Raw genomic sequence first — 24,654 nt, forward strand, 5'->3', positions numbered from 1 at the left:
AGGGCCCTCACTGGATCTGGGGTAGTGGAGTGGGCGGCAGCGCTCTGTCAGTTCCGTCGGAAGCTGCTGGGCGTTGTCGAAAGCCATGCCCCGGCCCAGTCCAGTTGGAGAGGGCGTTGGGGGTTGATCCCGTCACCCCGCAGCGCAGCGAGTCAAACAGCATGCACATTGCTTCTTGTCAGATCACAAGAAATGCTACACTGTTGAGTACTTTCGAGCGTATGTCAATCACGCGCTATTTCACATCTGAGAAATCAGAGACAAGTATCTCCCTGTTCAAATCAGTCCGGAATTGTACCAAATTTGGGATATCCCGCCCGTTGACAACCGCAATGACTTACCAGTCAGCGCCTGGGGGCGGCAACAGTGCTGAGCCCCACTGTGAGCCGACAGCAGTTTGGTGATTCCGGAATGAGGGGTGAACCGTGGGAAAGGAATATGGAGATCTGTCGCGATGAAAAGCCTACATATGAATGAATGGGCATAAGAGCCTTGCTGTATGCTGTTGTTGATGGCCTTCATTGTTCGTTACACTTCACCTCATCTTCGTCAATTGCTCTCTTCTCCGACCCGCCTCCATCCCCTTTTGCCGAAGCTTCAGTCCAAGAGAGTACATTTTCGGGGGAGAATACGCTGCAGCAGCACCATGATCTTGACCAAACCCCCGGTCGTGCCAATTAGCGAGCCCAAGGTAGGCGAAGGCGGTTACCAGCCCCTAAACCGCAGATCCGAAGTCCTCCCCAAAGGCTGGAACGGTTCCGGCCACAAGGCGTTGACCTGCGACATCCAAGTCGACCATGACTTCAGCCTCAAGATGCGCGACGGCGTCACGCTGTACATGGACATCTACCGCGCCGCCCACACCGACTCCAAGGTGCCCGCCATCATCTGCTGGAGCCCTTTCGGCAAGAGGTTCAACGGCCTCATGTCGCTCCGGCTCATGACGCCCTGGAACCTCGGCGTGCCGGACGACGCCCTTAGCGGCCTCGAGAAGTTCGAGGCGCCCGACCCGGCCGACTGGGTCGCGAGGGGGCTACGCCGTCGTTAACGTCGACTCGCGCGGCACCGGCGACTCCGAGGGCGTCATGGCGACCATGGGCACGCAGGAGGCCGAGGACGGCTACAACACGATCGAGGGCATCGCGAAGCAGGGCTGGTGCAGCGGCGGCATCGGCCTGGCCGGCAACTCGCACCTCGCCATCATCCAGTGGTTCATCGCGGCGCTGCGGCCGCCGAGTCTCAAGGCCATCGCGCCCTGGGGGGGTGCGGGGACCTGTACCGGGAGCAGTTCGGGCGGGGCGGCATCTACGCGGGCGACCTGTTCGACAAGCTGATCGTCAAGTACATGCTCAAGGGCCGGCACGGCATGGAGAGCTTTCAGGAGATGTGGAAGCAGCACCCCCTGTCGAACTGGTGGTGGGAGGACAAGCGGCCCGACATGAAGCGGATCAACGTGCCGGCCTACATCACGGGGACCTGGACCAACATGATGCACGGCATGGGCGCCATCCGCGGCTGGCTCGAGGTCGAGAGCCCGCACAAGTGGCTGCGCTGGCACCCCTGGCAGGAGTGGTACGACCTCTGGGGCAACCCGCAGGCGAAAACAGAACTGATGCAGTTCTTTGACCACTTCCTCAAGGACGAGACGGACAACGGCTGGGACCAGACGCCCCGGGTCCGCATGGCCGTTCTCAAGTTCGGCAAGAGCGACCCGCTCGAGAACGTGGTCGAGGACGACTTCCCCATGGCCCGCACCGAGTACAAGAAGCTGTACCTGCAGCCCGACAGCAAACTGGCGTTCGATCCGCCGCAGCAACAGGGACTAGCAACGTACAACTCCGAAAGCGACGAGGACGCCGCAACATTCACGTACACGTTCCCGCGCAAGACGCAGATCGTCGGCATGCCGAAGGCCGTCTTCTACATGTCGTGCGACGACTACGACGACATGGACATCTACGTGCTGATCGAAAAACTGGACAAGGACGGCAAGTCGATGCTGAACCTCAACATCCCCTGGAAGGGCATCCCCGTCAAATCGTTCGACGAGTTCACGCGCGAGCAGTCGACCGAGGTCGTGCTGTACAAGGGCCCCTGCGGCATCCTGCGGGCGTCGCACCGCGCCATCGACTGGGACCGGTCGATGCACCCGAACTGGCCGTTCCACACGCACAAGACGGAAGACAAGATCCAGCCTTTAGGAAAAGTGGTCAAGCTCGATATCGGGATCTGGGCCATGGGGATCGAGTACGAGGCCGGGGAAAGCTTGCGGGTGGTGGTCAGTGGAAGGAATAAGGCGGTGAATAACTTTGGGACGAGCGAGTGGGTGGACAATAAGGGGACGCATAGGGTGCATTTTGGGGGTGAGTATGCTAGTCATGTCATTCTGCCGTTTGTTTGATGATAATTGGGTGGGAATGGGATATGAACTGCTCCTGTATATAGCAATTGAAACAGTCGCCGAACTCATCGGCTTTGGCCCCCTTTTCTAGCGTTGTGCCATTCAGTGCAATACATCATGGTGTGATCAACAGTGGACTGTTAGCGGTTGCAGGGCTGATTGCTTGGAGTTAGTCACTGGGGCGCAGTCACAGCGCGCTATCAGCCCCGCGGCGGGGCCTGATCTAGCGGTTCGCGCCGCATTTCAACCTACTTTCATATTGAGAGTGCATCTGGTGAATAAATGTTGCATCGAACCATTACTTGGGTATTCCAAGGAAGGTAATAAAATCTTGAAGCTACATGCCTATAGTCCTCCCTGTCTCTTCTTCGCGCGCCACGCCCAGCAGTAGCTTCTCGCCCTTTTTTGTGCCTGACAAGCCCGTATCGTATACGTTCTCTCGCCATGTTCCTAGAAAGTTCAACCGCCGGCAGTCGATCAGAGCCGGGAAGTAGCTCAAAGTGTTTCGAATCTCTGAAGACGGTCGACACATAGCCCAAGGTCTCCGGACTACGAGCCCGGTGAGCGAATACAACGCTCAGAACTCCTGCTGCGAGCATCCCCACGCAGGTAACGAGACAGAGCCCAGCCCAGCCATCCGAGACGGCAATAAGGTCACCTCCTTGCTGGACTCTGCATCGACCGAAAGGCTGGGTTCTAGTATGGAGCTTTCCGCGGCTCCGCCAGCAACGTTGAAAGTCAGTTGGCTTAACTGATAATACGTATTCAGAAGTTGACTGAGACGGATTCCCAGGTCCGTGTCAGTAACATGCTTCAAGAACTCATCATTAATACCATACATGTCGCTGAGACTTTGATTTGCAAGATAATGGAGGGACAGTTCCGTTTGATAGGAAACATCACCACCGATAATGAGAGGCATATGTTTAGATATGTAGCGAAATATCAAGGGGAAAGACATTGGAGATATGGCATTCGAGGCATGCAGTTGCCTTGAAGGTCGCTGAGCTGTAACCGAGCAGACCCGTAGAGAGTCTGTCGACCGGGTACATGTGACACGGGATTCGACATATCGTTGAGTAACACCACATTTGCCAGTGAAGAAGAGCAGAGGTGGAGCTACACTTATGGGATTTCTGGTGCAGATGGCCCGAAAAAGGAGCTCTGTACGCCCAGTCTCGATTCCCGCCTCGCTCTCGAAGAGGGTAGGCCGATGGTAATACTCGGGGTGCTGGCCATTTGCGAAATTAACATTCGAGTACTTGGCTTGGTTCTTATCAAACCACAGCGTATCGACGAACCGATTAAGCCCTAGACTCCATGTTGCGTTCTTGCCTATTCTTAAGCTAGAGCTTCGTTGCATTGGGAAGCCGTGCCAAGTGCCGTTCGGGAGCTGGTAGGGGTTTTTCTGTTGAAGATACGCGTAAACACTGTTGTACGCATCATCAAGCATACCATGATTTAACTCTTCACTTTTAGATCCGTCTGGCCAGCTGTGAACGCTGGCAGTGGTATTGCTGCATTGAAGTTGCATGTAGCTCGACTCTAGCGAGAATGTAGCCTTGCTGTCCTGGTTGATAGGAGCAAGAGGCAAGCCAACTAACGAGGAATACCCGTCGGCGTTAAGCTCCTGTGGCACATCCTTCCAATTACTCTCACTCGCGGACTCAAGGAATGGGATTTTGACGTGTCCCCAAGGATCCATCGTATCCCGCTTCGAGGTCTCCGGTGTCGAGACAATGGTCGTGTACAATGTTTCGAGGGCACGAGCTTTCGGTTCTAAGGAAACTCTAGAAAGGGCTCATAATCGGTCCATTCGATCATTTGACTTCTTGCACTGTTGTCAAAGTATGTGATGGTTGTCGTACTGAGTTCAAGGCCGGGCCGTAAGATGCAACCCCTATCGGCTAACCCCCCCCCTTTCCGTTAACCCTTTAAGTAAATGTTACTTAAAAATTAAATAATAAATTAAATAAATTATATCTGTATACTCTACGCTAGTATCCTTTTATTAAACGCGTATAAATATAAAAACTAATTTTAATAACTATTATATTTAATTAAATATTTAAAGAGATATTTTTATATTAAAAAGTTTTATTATTTAAATATGTTTTTTATTATTTATTTTTATTACGTAATACTTTTGTATTTTAATATTTACTATTTATCTATCGATATAAGAAGAAGTTATTACTTTAATAAAATCTTTACGGATTTTATCTTTAAATAGAATTTTCTTTAAGAAACTTTTCTTAATAAACTTTAAATAAAATATTAAAATAATTCTATAAAATTAAATAAAATTACTTTTAATTTCGTTCCTTAAAATAATTTTTCTATTCTAATTATTTAAATATCGTATTTAAATAATATTTTAACGTGGTTTACCACTACGCGACGTATATTACTTAGCGACGCACCTTAATTTAATTCTAATATAATTAAACTTTAACGCGTAATACTTTTATAACTATAATACTTAATTAATCCTAAGAAGATCGGATAGTTTTAATAATTTAAGCGATACGAAACGGACCGAATTAAATAAGTTAAAAAGTAATAGTAAAAGCTTATAATATACCCGAATTAATTTTACGCTATTAAATTTACGGCCGAACTTTAAAACGCGAAATCCGACCGAAACGACGTAAAATAAATCTAATTAAAAAAGAGGTACTTCGTAAATATATAACTAATCTAAATATTTAAGGGATATTTTCCGATTTCGCTAATATAAAAAATATAGCTAATTTCTTTACCGCGTCGCGCGGCGGCGACCGCGTCGATAAATATTAGGTTAAACGTTTTATTAATCGTAACCCGGATTTAAAAACTAAAATAAATTGTTAATACGATTACTAAAAGGTTTTTTATAAAGATTTTAAAGTTATTTCTGCTTAATTTACGTTAATTGCGAATATAAAAGCGAAATACGGGATCGTTAACGAAAATATTTAGAATTTCGACGAAATCGGCTTTATAATAGGCATAATCGGGTTAATACTCGTCGTAATACGCGCCGAGCGGCGTAAAAAAGCGAAATCGGTTTAGCTTAATAATCGGGAATAAATAACGGCGATTAAATATATTAATTTATAGGGCTAGTATATTCCGCCGTTCTTAATTATTTAAAGTTAATATTACCTCGCGAACTAGTCCCGCGAAACCGATTTACCGGGCGACTAAGTAATTAAACCGATTTCTAATAGTTAAACTAATAATAAAATAAGCTTAAACTAGATTAAACACTTTGATAAATATACTAAATCGTAAACGAAAGGTCGCTACCGCCTCCTAATTTTCGACGGCTACGAGAGCTATATTTCGGCCGAATTCGAGGTATATTACTAAGATAACGATATTATTACTATTAATATACCTCCTTATTTATTACACTTATTTTAACCTCTCGATATAATACTTTATTCGCTTTTAAAGCGTGTTTATTCGAAAAAATCGAGTTATTTATTAAGGCTTTTATAAACTATATTACTAAGCTCGAGTTTTTTATTATTTTTAAAGCCGCGTATTTTACTGTTTTTACGGAAGCTAATATTAAATCTAGATTTAGCGTATTTAATTTAGTACCTTATAACCTTAACGAGGTAATTAATAAGCTAAATATGCGTCTCCGGACGCTTATACTTAACTTATCCCGTTTAAGGACGGCTAGTACCTACGACCCTTAAACGCCGTTTAACCCCTAATAAATAATTAAGCACTCTATTTATATTAAAAAAAGGGTGTTTACTTATTAAAGAAACTCTCCGACGCCGATTTTAAATACGATAAACTAAATAGCGAAAAGTATAACTAAAATAGCTTATAAAATAACCTTTATACGCGATAAAATATATATATTAAAGGAGGCTAATTTAGCACTTTTTAAGCGCCGGAGAGTTAAAAAATCGCGAGTCTAGCTTAAAAAAGCCCTTATTATTAAAGAATCTTAGTAATTATAAAATAAAAAGGTAAAAGAGAAGCGTTTAGCGCCCGATAAAAATAAAAATAAGGGTTCGTTAAAACGGAGAGCGACTAATAAAAAGCGCTGTGGTATTTACGGCGAAATAGGTTATAATACGTAAATATGTAAAAGAAATATAAAATTAAGCGAGGAATCGGATAGCGAATAGTTTTAATTAATTTTAAGCGTTATAATTAAATTAATTTATATAAAAAGGTCGAGAAGTGGAAAAGGTGCGTCGCCAAGTGATATGCGTCGCGTAGTGGTAAACCACGTTATATCTCTTTTAAATAAAAAGTTAATTTTTCACGAATTAATACGATGTTTTTAAAAGTATTTAAAAAAACCCTTAATAAATTTTTTAAATTTTAATATAAAGTCCTTAAATCTCTTTTAATTTTTTTTACTATTATATAAATAAAACCCTATATTTCACCTATTTTATTTAATTTTACTCTAAGTTTTAAACCTTACCGATTTAAGTGGGAAACTACGGAATGTATAAGTTACTCCAACGATCCCACGGTGGCGCCGCGCTCCAACCTCCACCGTGTGGCTTCGGGCATGAGACGCCCTACCACTGAAGCAAACGCTATCGGAAGCACTGTGGCCATCTCGAAGGGAGTCAATATCACGCGTTGGGTGTGGTAAATGCTAAGTAGGTACTTACTACTGTGATACCGTTCTGCCACTCATCATGTGAATCGCCAATGACCCGAGAGCCTTTCAATGACCATACCAAGGCCACAAACACAACAAAACCGACAGGAAGCAGCACGGAGGCGCAGTCGGTGAGTAACTTAGTCCAGTAAATCTTTCGTTTTGGGGGTTGGACGTAAGTTGTAGCAGAATCGTCTGTCGCGACAGGTCTATACACTCGGGAGTCATTGTTGCCTGCATTCGAGGCTGGGACTTGGATGTTCTCAGTCTCGTTTCGCTCATTGATAGAACGTTGTCCATCTTGTGAAGGACCTCGTGATATATCCACATTGAAGGATACTTCTGAGGCTGCCGCTGTCGATGTACCTTGGGCGGACACCAGGGACGGCGGCCGGCTGGTCGGCCTCTCCATCGTCATTTGAGGATGTGTCCCGAGAATGACTTATAAAGATGAGACGATGAACAAAAGCGTTTAAACGTATTATCTCGATGCTAAAGCGAGATGAGGTGGAAGACAAAGAGAAGGGCAGAGAGTGCGCCTTGACTATATAAAATACACATGAGATTGCTCGTCTGCGCCACCTGCCAGCAGGCCTGCGTGCCGTTATGCGGTCAGCAAGGCGGCCAGATGCCATCGCCCCCATGCAGCCAAGTCTTACTTACACAAAAGCGTTCCTAGTGCAACATATCATTTGCCCTGACCCTTCATGGTCGTAGCTACGTCGGGGGCAAAAGCTGGCCTGGCACTCTGCCAAGGGTATAATGAATCTATTATTGGCTATGTAGCCTCGAGCAACATCACCATTTTATGTAAATGCACAACGATGTCATGATTGGCCCAGGAGCCGGTTGGGGAAAGAAGCAACATCAAATAGCGAGTGGACATGCATAAGCCATTCCACAGCTAATAACAATCAGCACTTGATACTTCAGGTCTAAAATGCCACCTTATACTGACTCCATAATGTGTGTACACCTTTTCATCCGACCTTTCCTTTCCGTCCGTGTGTTGTCAGGCTGACTGGTCAGCCCCCAGCAACAGGTGTCCCCTGCGCGCATATGTACATGTAGTGCAGATGATTGGTTGTAGAAGTTGGAGAACACCTTTGCGAAGTAAACATCAGGCACCAAGCATCTGAATTCAGGCTTTGAGGATGAGAGGAGCAGCGCAGACCCTTCTCATTCAATCAACTCGTTTGCTAACTCAGACACTCTGCTTCGCGACCAACGAAGCGACATGGCGGAACTGGCAGCGATCGGACTAGCCAGTAATGTTCTTCAGTTTGTCGGTGCTGGGATCAAGCTCTTCACGAATGCTAGGCGCATCCACAAGTCAGCCAAGGGGACGACCCAAAAAGTAGAAGACCTTGGAGCTAGCCTCAGCAACCTCGAACGGATCGCAGACTCCCTACAGATCGGGGCCCAACGTTATTCAGCCCTCCGTCAGTCGACCGGCGATGAACGGAATTTGATGGCGACGGCTACAGAATGTAGCAGCTACGCCAGAGGTTTCTTGGGCCAGCTAGAAAAAACCAAGGTCACCTCAAGTACCGGATTGCGACGCAGATGGGAGAGCTTCAGGGTGGCCTTAGCGTTATCGGGGGATGAGTTAGAAAGTCACCAAAAGAAGTTGGAGAGCTTCCAAACTCGCTTGCTTCTTGAACTTGGCGCGTCTATGATGTAAGTATACTTTATACGAGGAACACCCCCTCCCCCTGCCATGACTACACTAACCAGCTTTGGATCTCAGTAACAAGCAGTCCGCCATTGTTCGTACCATAACTAGTCTTCGAGATGCCAATGACGACCTTCGAGCGGATACGATGAAGCGTTTGGACGCGCTGGTGCATGAAACCACGACCATGCTACAAGCGCAAAACCGCAACATCAGCGTTGATGTAATTCTGGATCAGCTAAATAGTTTCAGTAAAGAGGCACCTATGGTGCGGAAACAGCAGGACATACTGAAAACCCTTCGCTTTCCAAGCATTCGGGCTCGGGTATCTGCCATCAAGAAAGAGCACGAGAGGACTTTTGAATGGGCCCTTTGCGATGAAAGATGCACATTCTCGACATGGCTACGAGAAGGGACCGGTACCTATTTCGTATGCGGAAAGGCAGGTAGTGGCAAGTCGACCCTTATGAAATTTCTTGCCGAAGATGAGAGGACGCATTCCGCCTTGCAAGCTTGGGCAGGCCGTGACACAGTCGTGGTGGCCAGTCACTACTTTTGGAACGCCGGAACCTCCATGCAAAAGTCTCAAGAGGGCCTCATGCAGACACTTCTGTATCAAGTGCTTGGCCAGTGTCCTTACTTGATACCCATGGTCTGTGCCTCGCGATGGGCTGGTATACACGAAGGCAGTATCGGAGATTGGTCTGCGGTAGAGCTCCTTGCCAGCCTTGACGTCCTCTCGCGCCAGACCCAGATCCCAGTCAAATTCGCTTTCTTCATAGACGGACTTGACGAGTTTACCGGAGGCGCTGATCGATACCGCGGTACATACCGCGAACTCATCGGCCCCATCCAGCAACTTGCCAAATCAGACTCTATCAAAGTTTGCGTTTCAAGCCGCCCCTGGACCGAGTTTGAGGTAGCCTTTGGTCAGACGCAGTTCAAGCTGAAGCTCGAAGATTTAACCAAAGGCGACATGCGACGCTACGTCCAAGACACTCTATGGAGTGACGAAAACTTCTACGAACTAGCTGCAGAGGATAAACGCTGTGCTGCCTTGATTGAGGCTATATCGGACAGAGCCCAGGGTGTATTCTTGTGGGTATTTCTTGTCATGAGTTCCCTGATACGAGGTCTGACGGCCAGCGACGACTTCGAGGATCTGCAGAAGAGACTCAATGAACTGCCTGACGACCTGGAAGACTACTTCCGACACATGCTACGGACCATCGAACCGGTATATTGGGATCACACGGTACGGTTCTTACAGATCACCATCTATACGAGGCAGACTTTACCCGTGGCTGCATACGAGTTTCTGGACCAAGAAAGAGCAGACCCGAACTTTGCCCTCAGTATTGGAGACGGAAATAACCCCCCAGCCAAGACTCATAAAAGTACTATCCAGCGGATGAAGAAACGGCTGAATGCCCGATGCAAAGATCTGCTGGAGATAACGTATCATCAATCGGATACGTCTCCCTTTACATACCAGGTAGACTTTCTTCACCGCACTGTCCGGGACTTCTTTTTGGGGACGAATGCCATGAGCCTGGTCATGAAGGAGCGCCATGCCGCCGAATTCGACCCCCTCGTCACACTTTCACGCATAATGTTGGCGTTGGCCAAATTGCTCATCGGACTAGACGGCTTCAGTGAGCCAAGACTGATGGACTTGGTCGATTCCATGCTCTGCTATATCCACCAAATCGAATCTGGAGTGGTCGGCGCACCCTCATCAGCCGGAGTCGAATCCACAGAGGCCAGGGTCTATATAACGCATGAGTTGCTGGATAACTTGGACGTGGCCATCGCGGGAAAGCTAGGGGAAAATTGGGCAAGCACCCTTCAAAGCCATCGATCACGCCATTTCAAGCGCCATTCTTACCTGCCGGTGTCACTATTGGAACTGACAATGGAATCCCACGTCTCGTCATACGCCATACAGAAGTTCCGGGAAAACCCCCAGATCCTGACAAAGATATTAGAACGGCCATGGCTGGACTGGGCACTGCGCCACAAGCTTCCAAAGACGCGCGCCCACCAGAGTGAGAGCAAGATCCACGCGTTCAACGCTTGCCACGCCAATCTAAACACGTTGACCTATACGCCAGAGCCAGACGCAGACGTGCTGAACGCCCCCAACAAGCCCGTCGTACTGTACCTCTTGGATCACGCTGCCGACCCCAACGAGAGGGTCGCGGCCCGGCCGGGCGCAGCACCCGGGACCACGGTGTGGGCGGCTTTTCTGACGACCTACTACGAGCTTGCGTGTGAGGACCCCCGGGCGTTCTCGTGGGCCGCCCGGGATGACTTGTGTAAGGTGATGGTGGCGATGATAGATAAGTGTGCAGACCCTCTAGTTGAGACAGAAGGAGGAGTTGGCGTCGCGGCGGTGGCCAGAAAGCTGTTTACCGACAGGCGTCAGATCGAAGCGATCGAAGCAGCGCTGTGGAGACGGCAGGCCGAGACTACGCCGTACTTGGCCTCCTTTACCAGTTGGTTCCGATCAGGGTAGCCATGGGTGGAGCCAGCAGAGAAGAGTCCTGATCAAGTCTGTTCATGAACTTGCTTGGTTTCCACGACATATTTCCTATAACGTTCTCGGACATGTAATTTCATCTATGTATCTTCGACCCAAAGTGTAGTAGCTCTAGGCGGGACGATAGAAATGCACCTGATAAACTAACAATCTTGATTATTGAGTGGAGGTTTGTATGAATCCTTCTGCATGTGAAAATGCAAGCTGAGCTCAGCATCTGTGCAGCGACATAACAATGTGTTCATATCTGTCCTGTCACGTCTCTTCGTTTGTGCAAAACGTGTTGGTATCCCGAGACGACCGAGCCAACCGTCTTCTCCGCCTTCATGAACCATCTAGATGGCCATACTCAAGCCTGCCAAGGCATTGAGCCCCTTTTGGACGTGCTGCCACCCAGGCTTCCCGAAAACCCCCACGAGGCCGACCAGTCTCTCGCCGGCGGGGGCTCGTATAAACCGGTTGAAATTGCCATCTGGCCATCCCCAAACAACTTCTTTGAAGTTAGATGTTATCTGTTTTCTTCATCATCAGTACTATCGGGACAATTGAGTAGTATCTCACTTACCCGAACTGCTCGGCAAGGGTGGCGTGCCCCTTCACATATAGCGACTTCCGTGATGAACTCGCCCGCAGCGTTATTGATGTCGAACGTATGCCACTTGCCGCCCGCACCAACCGGCTCCGGCATGCCGATGGTCTGGCATACAGGAAATGGTACTTCCGTCTCCACGTCCGCCGGAGCTGAGTCGACCTTGATCGTGTGGATCAAGGGGCTGCCCTGAGGGGTCCACGCAGACAGACGTCGGAAACGACCAGATTGGGCAGGACTGGCGTCCCAAACCAGCGCTTCCAAGGCGATGGACTGCGGATTGTCAGGCTCGGAGGACCATGTGAATACATTCCGAACTGGAAACGCGAAGTGCAGACCCGGCACGTCCCAAATTCGTACGCCGCCTAGCAGAACCTTGTAGTCCGACTTCCACAAATACCGGGCCAAATGTTCGTGTGCCAGCTCGGGGTTGTCATCCTGTGGCTCTTCCTGGTAGACGTTGTCTACATTGCCCTCGCCTTCATCATCCTTGTCGTGGTTATCTGTCGGCCGTACAGCATCCACGACGCTATACGAAACCGCTCTTTCGTGACCATAGACAAGCTAGACATTTATATCTATCAGTAATCAAAGCATTTGGCGTTTTGTATAATCAAAATCAGCCCGGGAGATAGCTTACCCCGTATTGACACGACAAGCCAATGATAACCGCTTCATCGCGAGAAGCTGTAAGCGGGCGCATGTTGTACCCCTTGTCCGTCTCCCCGAAGCTGAGCTCTTTCCCGGACGCCAAGTTAACCTATTTAGAAGGGACTAATGGTCAATTACGCTCGTTCTCGCCTGTCCGGCAGGTCAGATTTGAGATGATAAGAGGTTCACGTACCGTTAACCCTCTCGGCAGGATCATGTAAGGCTCGGCCCTGTGACGACGCGCATCAAAAGCCGGAATGTGGAGGATGAGTTGTCGAATCCAATCGGCGCGAGGTATCTCTGCCGCCTGCGACTCGGCATCATCACCTACCGCTATCTCGTTATCATCGTCTGTGTCGAGCTCACCGCGACATGGCGTGACGCGTATCGTGTCCAGGACCCCATCGGAATGCCATACAACGCCCACCCAGTGGCGTATGCACTCTGCGAGATTCTCCCACGAGTGGAGCAGCGGCTGATATTTCTCCAGGGTATCTATAGCGTCCGCTTGTGGGAACGGCCAGCCCGTGCGATGTGCCTCTCCGTACCTCAGACTTTCCGATTGGAGTTCCATGAGGGGTGGCATAGTAGTAGTAGTAGTGGTGGTAGTAATGGCAGTACCTTGCCCCGGCGATGACTTCACGTATCTGCGATGCAAGTTCTTGAACTGCAGACACGCTTGCCAGATGCGTCGACGGTTGGCGATACCCGAGAGAGGGGATACGTCGCCCCTTTCGGGGCAAGTGATCGAGTGCATCCACACGCAGAGGTCCTTGGGGCGGTGACGCTGCAATAGACCATCTTCCTCCTCTTTGAACTCTCCCAATTCATGGTAGAAAGGCAGGATCTCCGTCTCTAATGCTTTCCCCCCAGAGCCTCTGGTCATCACGCAGTTGGACGTTCGCCATCCAAGATGCATGTGAGAGGTTCAAGAGGTCCGTCAGAGTAAGGTCCGAGGCGACCATGTGGATGATCTCGAACGGTAGCTTCGCGAACAGATCATGTACAACCTTTGAGGCGAGATCATGGGAGGTAGTTCGCTGCCGTACCAAGTTGGCGGATGACAAAAGGTTGCGCATATACCACTTGGCCTCGTCGCTCCTGCTCGGATTGCGGAGAAGCCAGTCCTGTCCGGGCTGATAGGTCCAGTACGACTGCCGACGCGGACCCTTCTCGCCAAACCCGTAGTCAAGTTCCAAATGGGCCGCTGAATAGGTCGTCAGACTTTGCATCGTCGTAAACAACGCATCCGTATCTTGGTCCGAAACAGTCCGATCACTACCAAACAGCGCCAGCGTGAGCAGGTGGTAGCACGGCTGATGGAACGGAATCGCCGGTCTCCGCGAATCCAGGTCCCGATACAGGCTACTAGACAGCCTCCCGCCAAAGTATCCGCGCTGGTAGCTGACCCAGACGTGATTACCTTCATAACTCCCCCGCCTGACACCAGGGCTCTCGTGGACCAGTTGTCCAAGGCATGTTCTCGCTGAAGGACCCATACGCCTTTGATCCAGTCAATTCTCTCCTCACGGCCAAGCCTGGCTTCATGAAACGCAGAGTCATCGAGAGGTCCACCGCAGATGGCGCAGTAACAATTCGATGCCTCATCCATGGCGTGAGGCGCGGGCTTGCTATTTTTGCTTAGGACGTGTTATTCTCGTGGGGGCGAAGATACCTAGATGACACAGGGTGTGGGACCTGAAATGACAAGGCAAGAGACACAATTACAAGTGTCCTTTCGAGGGCTAGGGTTTAACGCGGTGGAATGCTGCAAGTGACGTAGCTACATAGCTACTTTTGAATTCTACCCTCCGACATGCTTCAAATGTTAACCCTTGGAGCGAAGGGGGCAGTTGGCTTGCCTCGCTAGCCCAGAGTTTCAGGCCATTTTCAAGTCGAGGGGGCGAAGGAGGCGCTTCAGCTCAGCTCATGCCACAGTTGCTCTGGTGGCTGAATTAGTACGACTCGACTCACCCATGTAAGGGAGGGTGAAAGAGAAGTAAAACAACGACCACGGTATTTTCGAGTTCTTAGAACTCAAGGCCACTGAGAAATTATATGAACTGATGATTGTTATGCTCATATTACTTGACAGGCTACCATTTCCGGAAGCGCAAGTGCGTACCGAATTATAGGGGCGTAACACTTAATACCAATGCAAGATCCGTATCTCACGCAGTCTTGTGCACATTATGGAACCAATCAAGCGGATCTTGACCTATTTGAGTAGCGTGCTGGCTGCATTAGTCCCATGCAGTTGGTTGAGCGCCGGCCAATCCAGATAACCAACTGCATTGGCAGAGTCAAGAATTACCGGCAAAAGGCTGACTACATGAAGAGGGGGCTGACAGCATTCAAAGCCCATTTTCAAAGGCATCAGCACAAGCAGCAATGCCCATAAACCTGCACAGGAGTTGGCATCACGCAGGCCGCTATACAAACAACATTCAAAGCCAGGGAAGGCGACCCATGCAAATTTTCCGTCAGCACATCGTCCACCGCAATATCATCCTAGGTTATCACTAAATCGACAGTACCCTGAACATGGCTACTTCTCAACTCATAGAAGACTTGCAACAGGCCCTGCCGGACTCACGCTTCGTCCTGCGGGGGTCAGAGGGTTATGATGACCTGAACAAGAGATACCAATCTGCGTTGAACACCGAAATCAGTCCAAGCTGCATTTTCCTTCCCAAGTCCAAGGACGAGGTTTCCACTTTCCTCAAGCATGCCGGGCCCCGCGCTTTGAGTGGCGAAGCCCCCATGGCCGTCTACGGGGCAGGATGCCAACCACTGCCTGGCTGTGCCAACGTCCAAGACGGGATCACGGTGAATCTGTCCTTGTTGCGAGGAATTGACATCGAGGAAGGCCGTGTCTCCATCGGGGCCGGCGAGCGATGGGGCGCTGTCTACGAGGAGCTGGGGAAGAAAGGACTTGGAGTTGCGGGTGGCAGATCAGCCAAATCTGGGATTGGTGGCCTTGCATTGGAAGGTACGGGTAGCCCCTTCCCACACCGCTCACTGGCTATCGCTGACGAAGATGATGACTAGGGGGGCTATCTTTCCATTCCTCTCGCCATGGTTTCGTCTGCGACAATGTAATCAACTACGAAGTCGTCCTCGCATCCGGTGAGATCGTCAACGCCAACGCCGAAACCAACGCCGACCTATGGCGCGCCCTCCGCGGCGGCGGCAACAACTTCGGCGTCGTCACGCGCTTCGACTTCGCCACCTTCGATCAGGGGCCCATGTACGGCGGGAGCGTGTACTACTTCGCGCCCAGCTTCCCGCAGCAGATCCGGCACCTCGTCGACGAGCTGCAGAAGCCCGACGCGTCCAAAGACACGCACCTAATGATCAGTACGGGGTATGCAGCCATGTTCGGGCCGCAGATGATGTGCCAGAACCAGGTCTACCATAACCACCCGGAAGAGAACCCGACCGTGCTCCAACCTTTCACCTCTCTCAGCCCACAACTTGACCAACTCAATTCGATGCGTGTCTTGAGCCTGACAGAATCGGCCAAGGAGCAAGCTGGAGACTCACCCGTCATTCAGAGGTAAGTGATGCATGCGGCTCTAGTATCTCGTTCCATCTAGATTACGACATAACAAGACAACTGACTCATGTCATTTAGGTCTGCATATTTCAACACAACATTGAAAGCCGACGCCAGCATTCTCCAAGAGGCCGCAGAGATATACACGGCCGGTCTGGAACCCATCAAGCCATGCGAAGGCCTGATCTGCTCCATGACGCTACAACCCTACGCCCGCTCTCTGCTCGAGGCCTCGGCAGCCAAGGGTGGTAATTCGCTGGGACCAAGCCCCGACGGCGGGCCACTGGTCTCGGTGCTCTTGCTCACGTACTGGTCGAACAAGAGCGACGACGCGGCCGTACTGGGAACTATGGAGAAGATTTTGGAGGCCATCAAGTCGCGGGCCGCGGCTAAGGGTCTGCTGGTCCCCTACACGTACATGAACTACGCTTTCGCCTCGCAGGACCCCATTGGGTCGTACGGGGCGGAGAGCAAGGCGGAGCTGCAGCGCGTGAGTAAGCGGTACGACCCTGAAGGACTGCTCCAGAAAGGAGTTCCCGGGGGGTTCAAATTGTTCACCTAAAGATAAATATTCCCAATTTAGGGAATGACTTGTGCACCAGAGCAAAAGTCCACTCCTTGTATTCTTCGCTTCCGATGGAATGTTTCTAATCAAAGCTTCTTTCGTAAACTTTGCTATGCCCAGCGTAGGAATCGACCCTGTTTTGCCTGTTAAGTCGCCATTCCACGCAAGCCAGTCCCTTCGTCTCCCATTGTAGTATTTGGTAATAAGGCGACACATTACCGTGGTTTATAGTCGTTGGGCAAATGAGTAAAGATTATTTAAACCGCATCTTCTATAACTAGTACTATTCTCTAAGCTCCCAGAGACCTTTCGGCTTCGCTTGTGTTCTATTGCTGTCGCGACTCCACGGCCGTACAGTTACAACCCTCGCCAATGAGTTAGCCGAGGAGGTGTGACATTGAGCTGATCAGGACCCCTGGCTTCCCGGTACGTACTGGGCGCATCACGTGCTGTATGCATGTTTCCCCCATCGGCCCCCGATCTCCGAGACGCGTCTTTCTGCGGCCAAGGCAGCGAGCGGTTGTGTGATGTGTGCAACCGACCTCAGTCCATGAATGAGGATTTGACGAAGCAAAGCACGACCACACGCCCAATACACCATGACCGCAGGAACTCATTGCTACTGTGCAATCTGTGGCGGGTCTCTCGGTCGGCGTTCCGATGTCGGTGACTTATACTCCGACCCCGGCCAGGATGGATACATCCAGTGGATGGATAGTACCTGGACGATTTGCTGGAGAGGATTAGATGATATAATACCGGTTCAAGCCCATATATCCGCTGCTGGGCGTTACCTGGGTGACAACAACTGGGTCGGCGCACCGTTCAATGCCACGATCAATCCCAGCCAGTACCGCCGATCTGGACAAATGCAATTGTATCCTTTGTACCGGAGCGTCGGAGATCTCAAGCCTTTGTTCCCCTTTCATTGGCCGTGCTTTGGCATCCTCCAACGTACCCTGTTCGGCGAGCGGTCTGTTTCCCAGGCGGAATTGAATGCATTGTACGGAACAATGGAGAGCATGGTTGCCTGTTCCGCCGTCGATCTGGCCTTGGACTATGGCTTCGTGGGAGAAGACCCGCGTCAGGGTTATTGGACCTGTCATGACAATCAGATCTGGCTTATATCAGATCCGAGCACGAATAAGGAATTGCAGGGTCACTTGAGGGAAGCCATATCCTCCAACATCTTCACTCGACAGACTTCCCCCGCGATCTATGCCCAAAGGTGGTGTATGATCCATTTTCAAGAATCCCGTTGGAGATATTGCACATGATAGCCATGAGTCTAGACCTTGCGGATCTTCTGAGCTTGTCCAAGGGATCGTGGATAGTAAACTATCAACTCCGCGACGATCAGGAGTTGTGGAAGAAGATTCTACGGAATCACATATTTCCCTTCTATCACGAATTGTACGCCCTCGACATGGAAGAGGGCATTATGCAGCATCAAAACGCCAAGGATATCTGCGTATGGGCGCATTCTAGCACATCCCCGGATAGGGGCAGCGAGACGCCCTTTTTTGGGGGTGACCAACCGACGACGTATTTGGAAGGCCTGCCTGCAACTCGAACAAGTTTATCATAAGTTCTCGACACCATCTACGGATCAAGCTGCTACTCCTTCAATTCCTGAAGAGTTTGGTTCAGGTATCTTAGGTTACGGCCACCTGCAGCGAGTCGCCTGGCCCTTGCCTCAATCAGAGGTAAACGGGCCACAGGAAGTTTATTAGGATCTCCTGCCATCGTGGAAGGCCCTTGCCGATAGTTCCCACATGATGAGCGTTGACTGGCACTCAGATGGCACTCTGGCAGCTATAGATACCACTCCGCTCCCCGTTAGCGCCGGGGAGCAGCCTTTTACCCGGACGAACGCAGCCAAGATTCCACGGGGTGACTGGATTCGAGAACTTATCCTGCACATTCCGAGGTTTGACATACGACGGCAGAATGCTTCCTTTTACACGCTCCTTACCCGTGGCGTAACGGTAAGCCGATCCGGAATGATAGGATGTGTTAAGAGGGCGTCACTGACCGTGTGAGCTTTTCCAGGTCGTCTTGGTTTCAGGGAAGGAGATGGCATTTGGTGAGACAGACACCGGTCACAATCAGCGTCCGCTTGTGGCTTCTTGTGAGAAGAACACGATAGTCGGGCTCTTGTGCCAACTTGGCGTAAGTTCGGTCTTTCCATGAGCTTGTACTCCCAAGGACCTTCTGACGTGATTCAGCTCGTATATGGCCATAAACGGGTCGTGCGATGCAGCATCGTGGATCCGCTGAAGCCAACATCCGACAGTGCTGACGGTGAGGAAGGGACGCAACATGACCAGCGCAAGTCTCCCGTAAGCTTCGCGGAGCTCGAGACCGATAGGTTGGCGCGATACCTGTGGAAGGCAGACTACAGGGAGCTGCTCGGCGGGATACGTCTCTGGAACGTCCTTGGCCTGCACCTGGCCTACCATGGAGAACACCCTATGAGGAAGCTCAGCTTTGACTCAGAAAGTGACAATCCGCAGCCTATAGCATTCGAAGCTTTGATCTGGGCAACCAAGGCTGAGGACTTCTGCAGGGTCAAGCGTCTCTCGGCCTGTATGGTGCCAGGAGGCCGGCCTTTTGCGCTCCGAGTTGAGCTCGCGGGGGACGGCGAGGCAGGCCAAGCGGCGACGAGCCAGACGATTGGGAACCCTTGCAGTGAAACCGGCTGGTGATACAATCTCGACTTGGACCGCGCCGGAGGCGAGTTTATCACGGAGATAGGCTTTCGGCCAGAGTCGGCGCTATTCAGCCTCTATAAGTGCGAGTCCATCAAAGTACGTATGAGCGCCATCACTCTCGCGTTAACAGGAGAGTGGGATGATGATTCATGATGTTTCACGCTAACCGCGAATTATCAATATGCAGATTACCACCAACTTGAGAGAAGTTAGATGGGGGAAGGAAAGGGATGAAAGCGACTGGAAGCATGTCGTGCGAGCCCCCGCCGGCGAGAGACTGGTTGGTCTGGCGGCGACTTTCGGAACGCCCGGATGGCAGCATGCGAGTATCATCCGCCTTTGTTGCATCTGGCCTTCCGCTTTCTGGACTTCGATTCCACATACAGTTTCTGCTTGATGACTCGTTCCAAGAACCAATAGGCAGCACTCATCAGTTCCCTTGATTCCGTACTACTACTACTGGAAGATCACCCAGGGTCTCGACGCACTCGCTGGCTTGAGCATGGTCATCTAAAGGGCGGAGCTTATGTGAGTTCACGGGACGAGGATTATGCGATTGGCCGCAAACATGTCTAGTTCTTCAATCTCTGACACACCCCTTTCCATGAGTATCGTGTGAAAGCGATCCAATAATGGGAATCGGTAGCCCTTCATAGGTACATCCCCGTTCATCTCGTTGGATTTGACAGCTAACTCTTCGGGGTCTGACGGGAAGTCGGCATGGTACTTCTCAAGAGCCCAGTCGATCATGGCATCGTCGAGACCCACGTATTGTAGGATACCTCTTTTGTCCGCCAAGTCTGGCAGCTCCATGTTTTCCGTATATTTCGGGTTCAGTACGCCAAATGTCCCGGGCGTCATTTGCACGCCGTCTGGGAACGTGGGGTGCATGTCGCGACCCCGCGCGAGAACACCCTCGAGGTCTGGGGTCATGGTGAATGTGGGAATAGGGGTGGGGGTTTCTTCTGACATGATGATGACAGCGCGAAGTATTTCTGGCGAAGAATCTTTTTTTTTCTTCAAATTATAAGTGGCGGTTACCAAACACTGCTGTGTATGTTCAACTTGAACAAATCACTCGAGGCAAGGGAAGTGGAAGTGGAATCGCATTTTGACCCAATCACATATCGGGTGTGGTAAGTGGAGTAAGTTGAACACTCCAGCGGCAACTTCATGCATCCCCTAACCCTGCACTAGCGCGTGCAGTTGGTGCGCGTGGCCTCCAGGTTTAAGTACAGTACAGGGCAGTTAGGTTTGGCCCCCACTCGTTCCAGCCTACATCGAAATATCCTAAATCTGCCAACGAGGTTCCGAGCGGCAGCAAGTTCGTCAGGATGGCTCCATACCCCGTTTGTTGCATCACCCAGGTGTCCACCTCTGTCCGTATCCCATACCTACCCATGGCGAATGCGTGCAGCTAACCCGTGGTGCTACCTTGAGACCTTGAACAAGCTGCTCACCGACGCCCTTGGCGGCAGCAACGAGCTGGTACCAGGCAGCGACCACGAGCTCGTCGTCGTCGAAGCCCGCGACGGCGCGAGCCGGATTCCTGACCAGGCCACGGTTCCACCGCTGCACGAGTCCTTCAGCGCCTACATTGCCGCCTCGGTCGGCGACGCCGCCACCCAGCACGTGGGCGAGGCTTCCCACTTCGTCGTTCTGGACGAGCAGTCCAGCAACGACGGCACTGCCCTCCTGCTTTCCCGCAACCAGCACGATGGCACCGTCGACAGCGTGGCCCGCGTAACGTTCGACTCCGTCCAGGCGGTGCTGGTCTCGCTAGCCACGGCCACCCTGGGCTTTACGGAGGTCCAGAGCATTGCCGACTCCCGGGGCGGCATTTATGGCAGGCCTACCGAGTCGCCCAAGAGGGGAGGGCCTGCTCCTCGGATGAAACTTGGGGGTCATTGAGGGAGTGTGCATGGCCCCAACCTGATTGGAACGGTACACATATCCCGGTGAAGCAGTTTCGAGACTGACCACTGGAAGTGATCGCACTAGCCAGCTAGACCACCTCCCTGATTCAAGCAAAGTCTATTTCTCCTCTCAGGATATCCGCTCAAGTGACTATAATGTAATATTTTCAAACCATCGTAGACTTAGCTATACCACAATTACAGTCCGTTGTAGTTACATTCGCCGGCATCAGAGGCCTGGATGCTTTAAATTATTCGGGTCGTTCGTCTACCTATTTCGAAATTTGGATCCCTTTTTACCGGCCATGCCATCTCAGTCGCGTAAAGCACTGTCATTTCACTAGAATGCGTGAAGAACCGTGGGGCCGACTGAAAACACCATATCCCAGATCTCTTCCTCGGTGGGATGGCTTATGCCGCGGCCACAGTTTTGCCGATTTTCCTTGTCGAGGCTAAGGGGTCGCACTTCCACGCAGAGTTCTTCTTCGACGTATTCCCGCCACACTTGATCCCATTCCCGAGCAACACTCCTGCGCCCCCGATCTTGGGCCCCGAAAGACCATATGCTGGACAAAGAGCCGCCATCAGCACTGGCATAGCACCCAACACTCGGCCCTCTAGTGCCATAGGCACTAAGACCCGAAACCATCCCAATGGTGACGAGTTCTTCAACATGGGTAAGACAACCAGCCCCAGTTTTTCATCCAAATCTGGCACCCAACAGGCCCAGGTTGTTTTATATCAACAGCGTCTCCCGTCTGATTATGCACTTGTTCCCTTGGGAGGTACACGGCGCGCTCTCGCCCAATCATCAGCCTCCTCAGCTCCTCCAAACCGAGCTCCATTAGTATATTCGCAGCCAGCGGGGCATCGACACCACGCAGGTCTATATACGTCTTTTCACGACAGCTCACACTCACATCATCAACGTCCAAATCGTCTAAGCTATTATGTGTCCCTTAGATACGGAGGGACCCAACGGGGCAGCGGTGCCCAATGAGATGGCGAGATCCGAGCCGAGGGTCGACTCCAATTTGGCAGTCCTAATGGCAAGGCTAGATTCCCAGAGCTGACGGGGACATTTTCACGAGGCCTCCCGACAATAACAATCCTTACACAAGAATATCGCAGACAAAGCCCACCCGGGCACGAACTTGCGGGATGCCGGCTGCAATATTTCACACCGGAGATGGGTACCATTCGGAGTGTTTACCCGTTGGAGTGGATAGTTCAGACTGTTTATACTTTATACCCCTGAGCGCCAAAAAACAGCTGTAGCGACGGACTTTTATCCAATTAGAGAGCGTGCACACCACGTGAGACGCCAGCACGTACCGTGCTGTGCGCTGTGTCAGAGCTTTATGGCCAATCAGATTATGCAGATATCTTTACCTATAACGGTTACTCTTTTTGGTGCTCGAGGCGGATCATGTATAGTGGAAGTGCGAATACGGCATTTAGCATTTCGCATACCTATCAGTACTTGCGTAGGTGGCTTGACTCAGCCACAATGCTTGCCGACGGTCCCTTAACTCGCTGCCGGGCTTTCACCTCGGTTTCTTACACCTTTCACGTTGTCATAGTATAGTGAGAGGTATTGAAGTGTACTGTGGCTAATAGAAAGAGTACTGTCGTACATAATTACTAGTGTGTATACTATTAACTGCCGTTGTTAGAGAAAGTAGTCAGACAGTTTCGGTCTTTTATCCTACTATTACGCTCATTTATACACGTTGTATATATATTCATCCACGCTCCTTACCACAATGCATATCCCTTGGCCTCTCCTCCCCTGCCGCTGCCGCTGCCGCTGCCGTCCTTCCTCATGGCATCGGCCACACGACCCCGGCCGCTCCAGCCATCGTCCGTCGTCAAGAGGGAGCCTGCAAATCTTTCTTCTTGTTTTCTTTTTGCCCTTCGACACCCACCGGCAAGCCATCAGGAGCAAACCACACAAACCAGAGCGAGGCACCAACGGAAGCCTCCACCTGCACCACTCCACAGAAGCGCGTCGAATGGCGCACGTTGGACGCGGCCACGCCGAAACAATACACCGATGCGGTGCTGTGTCTTCGGACCAAGCCCTCCAAGCTGGGTTTGAGCCCGACGCTTTACGATGACTTCACTTGGGTCCACGCTCATTTGAACGACGACAGTAGGTAGTGCTGCAGCAGCGATTATTAGCCCCCTCGCCAGCGCCTCAGACTGATGAGTTAACCTTTGACCCGGGCTACAGTTCATTTCGTCGCCCAGTTTCTTCCCTGGCACCGATACTTCGTTCATCTCTATGAAAGGGAGTTGAAAAGCTGCGGCTACAATGGTGTCATGTCGTTAGTTTGGGCTCACATTTCAACACCCTATTAGTTACCCTTTACTAAACAGCAAAATACTTAATGTGTGTAGATACTGGGACTGGACCCTGGACACCGCCAACCGCTCCAGCTCATCCATCTGGGACCCCTACCACGGCTTCGGTGGCGACGGCGTCGGCCCCGGCCCCTACCGCCTCGACAGCGCTAACCCGATCCTGGACGTCTGCGTGCAGGACGGACCCTTCGCCAACCTGACCGTGGCCTACGCCGAGGCCGCGTACACGCCGCACTGCCTCTCGCGCAACTTCAACGACGGGCTCGCGGCGTTCCCGGGCGACATGCGATCCTCCGCGTTCTCGGCCCGGGCCGTCGCGGACGTCCAGGCCCGGCACGACTACGACAGGTACCGCCAGGACCTCGAGGGCGGCCCGCACGATGCCGTCCACAAGGCCGTCGGCGGCGAGTTGGCGGTCGCTTCGTCGCCTAACGACCCGCTCTTTTATTTGCACCATACCCAGATCCACCGGCTCTGGTGGCTTTGGCAGCAGTCCAAGTATAGGCCCCAGGAGGCGTACGGGGGCCGGAAGACACAGGATGGCCCGGAGGGAAGGACGACGGCCTCGCTTGATGACGTGATGCCGTATCTGGGTCTTGTCGATGACATCAAGGTTTCCGAGGTGATGGGAACGCAGAACTCAATCCTTTGTTATCAGTATTAATCTGTCGCACGTCAGAGAGCGTCAGATGATTCTTCAAGTGGTATCTAGAGGAAGGAAAGAAATGACAAAAGAGAAGGGCACTACGGTGCTAATAAATACACAGCTGGGACATCTAGCGTAGCGCGCTAGGCGCGTCCAGAGGCTGACCACCCCTGTCTCTATCCTACTGCGACAGAATCAGTACATCCGCACACCTATACCATAATCTTTAGCGCAGGCTGAGAGATGTCGAGGAGTATCTCGCAGTAGTAAGGGACCAATACATGACTTTGCCGGCGTCGCGATGGCATCTGAAGTCGAATCTGTTTCCAGATTTGTTTCCCCGGAGTCTTGGAATTCCCCATATCGAAGGCGATATGAACCATAAATTATACATTACAGAAC

At 51.2% G+C, this 24,654-nt stretch overlaps 11 protein-coding genes across 11 annotated transcripts; 6 read left to right on the plus strand and 5 right to left on the minus strand.

Annotated features, from left to right (window-relative positions):
- Positions 1–646: 646 nt before the first annotated feature.
- On the plus strand, positions 647–2,401 carry PG986_010542 (uncharacterized protein; the record flags this gene model as incomplete). Its single annotated transcript, XM_066846764.1, has 3 exons — positions 647–1,021; positions 1,080–1,250; positions 1,286–2,401. The coding sequence occupies 3 exons, from the start codon at positions 647–649 to the stop codon at positions 2,399–2,401; spliced, it is 1,662 nt and encodes a 553-aa protein (XP_066696255.1).
- Positions 2,402–2,978: 577 nt separating this feature from the next.
- PG986_010543 (uncharacterized protein) lies at positions 2,979–4,106 on the minus strand (the record flags this gene model as incomplete). Its single annotated transcript, XM_066846765.1, has 1 exon — positions 2,979–4,106. One exon carries the CDS (start codon positions 4,104–4,106, stop codon positions 2,979–2,981), a length of 1,128 nt encoding a protein of 375 aa, XP_066696256.1.
- A 2,768-nt stretch (positions 4,107–6,874) lies between these two features.
- Positions 6,875–7,440, minus strand: PG986_010544 (uncharacterized protein; the record flags this gene model as incomplete). Its single annotated transcript, XM_066846766.1, has 2 exons — positions 6,875–6,982; positions 7,039–7,440. 2 exons carry the CDS (start codon positions 7,438–7,440, stop codon positions 6,875–6,877), a joined length of 510 nt encoding a protein of 169 aa, XP_066696257.1.
- Positions 7,441–7,992: 552 nt separating this feature from the next.
- PG986_010545 (uncharacterized protein) lies at positions 7,993–11,221 on the plus strand (the record flags this gene model as incomplete). Its single annotated transcript, XM_066846767.1, has 4 exons — positions 7,993–8,032; positions 8,153–8,708; positions 8,779–8,926; positions 9,974–11,221. 4 exons carry the CDS (start codon positions 7,993–7,995, stop codon positions 11,219–11,221), a joined length of 1,992 nt encoding a protein of 663 aa, XP_066696258.1.
- A 359-nt stretch (positions 11,222–11,580) lies between these two features.
- On the minus strand, positions 11,581–13,071 carry PG986_010546 (uncharacterized protein; the record flags this gene model as incomplete). Its single annotated transcript, XM_066846768.1, has 4 exons — positions 11,581–11,757; positions 11,811–12,398; positions 12,475–12,594; positions 12,679–13,071. 4 exons carry the CDS (start codon positions 13,069–13,071, stop codon positions 11,581–11,583), a joined length of 1,278 nt encoding a protein of 425 aa, XP_066696259.1.
- Positions 13,072–13,312: 241 nt separating this feature from the next.
- Positions 13,313–13,717, minus strand: PG986_010547 (uncharacterized protein; the record flags this gene model as incomplete). The annotated part of the gene is made up of 1 exon (XM_066846769.1): positions 13,313–13,717. The coding sequence occupies one exon, from the start codon at positions 13,715–13,717 to the stop codon at positions 13,313–13,315; it is 405 nt and encodes a 134-aa protein (XP_066696260.1).
- Positions 13,718–15,029: 1,312 nt separating this feature from the next.
- Positions 15,030–16,606, plus strand: PG986_010548 (uncharacterized protein; the record flags this gene model as incomplete). The annotated part of the gene is made up of 3 exons (XM_066846770.1): positions 15,030–15,477; positions 15,537–16,044; positions 16,123–16,606. 3 exons carry the CDS (start codon positions 15,030–15,032, stop codon positions 16,604–16,606), a joined length of 1,440 nt encoding a protein of 479 aa, XP_066696261.1.
- A 2,192-nt stretch (positions 16,607–18,798) lies between these two features.
- PG986_010549 (uncharacterized protein) lies at positions 18,799–19,317 on the plus strand (the record flags this gene model as incomplete). The annotated part of the gene is made up of 1 exon (XM_066846771.1): positions 18,799–19,317. One exon carries the CDS (start codon positions 18,799–18,801, stop codon positions 19,315–19,317), a length of 519 nt encoding a protein of 172 aa, XP_066696262.1.
- Positions 19,318–19,857: 540 nt separating this feature from the next.
- On the minus strand, positions 19,858–20,256 carry PG986_010550 (uncharacterized protein; the record flags this gene model as incomplete). Its single annotated transcript, XM_066846772.1, has 1 exon — positions 19,858–20,256. One exon carries the CDS (start codon positions 20,254–20,256, stop codon positions 19,858–19,860), a length of 399 nt encoding a protein of 132 aa, XP_066696263.1.
- A 474-nt stretch (positions 20,257–20,730) lies between these two features.
- PG986_010551 (uncharacterized protein) lies at positions 20,731–21,234 on the plus strand (the record flags this gene model as incomplete). The annotated part of the gene is made up of 1 exon (XM_066846773.1): positions 20,731–21,234. One exon carries the CDS (start codon positions 20,731–20,733, stop codon positions 21,232–21,234), a length of 504 nt encoding a protein of 167 aa, XP_066696264.1.
- A 1,515-nt stretch (positions 21,235–22,749) lies between these two features.
- Positions 22,750–24,630, plus strand: PG986_010552 (uncharacterized protein; the record flags this gene model as incomplete). Its single annotated transcript, XM_066846774.1, has 5 exons — positions 22,750–22,762; positions 23,182–23,394; positions 23,476–23,569; positions 23,643–24,219; positions 24,583–24,630. 5 exons carry the CDS (start codon positions 22,750–22,752, stop codon positions 24,628–24,630), a joined length of 945 nt encoding a protein of 314 aa, XP_066696265.1.
- Positions 24,631–24,654: the final 24 nt, after the last annotated feature.

The sequence above is a fragment of the Apiospora aurea genome, assembly GCF_038362705.1.
Source record: "Apiospora aurea strain CBS 24483 chromosome Unknown utg000007l_segment0_segment0, whole genome shotgun sequence".
NCBI classification, from domain to species: Eukaryota; Fungi; Ascomycota; class Sordariomycetes; order Amphisphaeriales; family Apiosporaceae; genus Apiospora; species Apiospora aurea.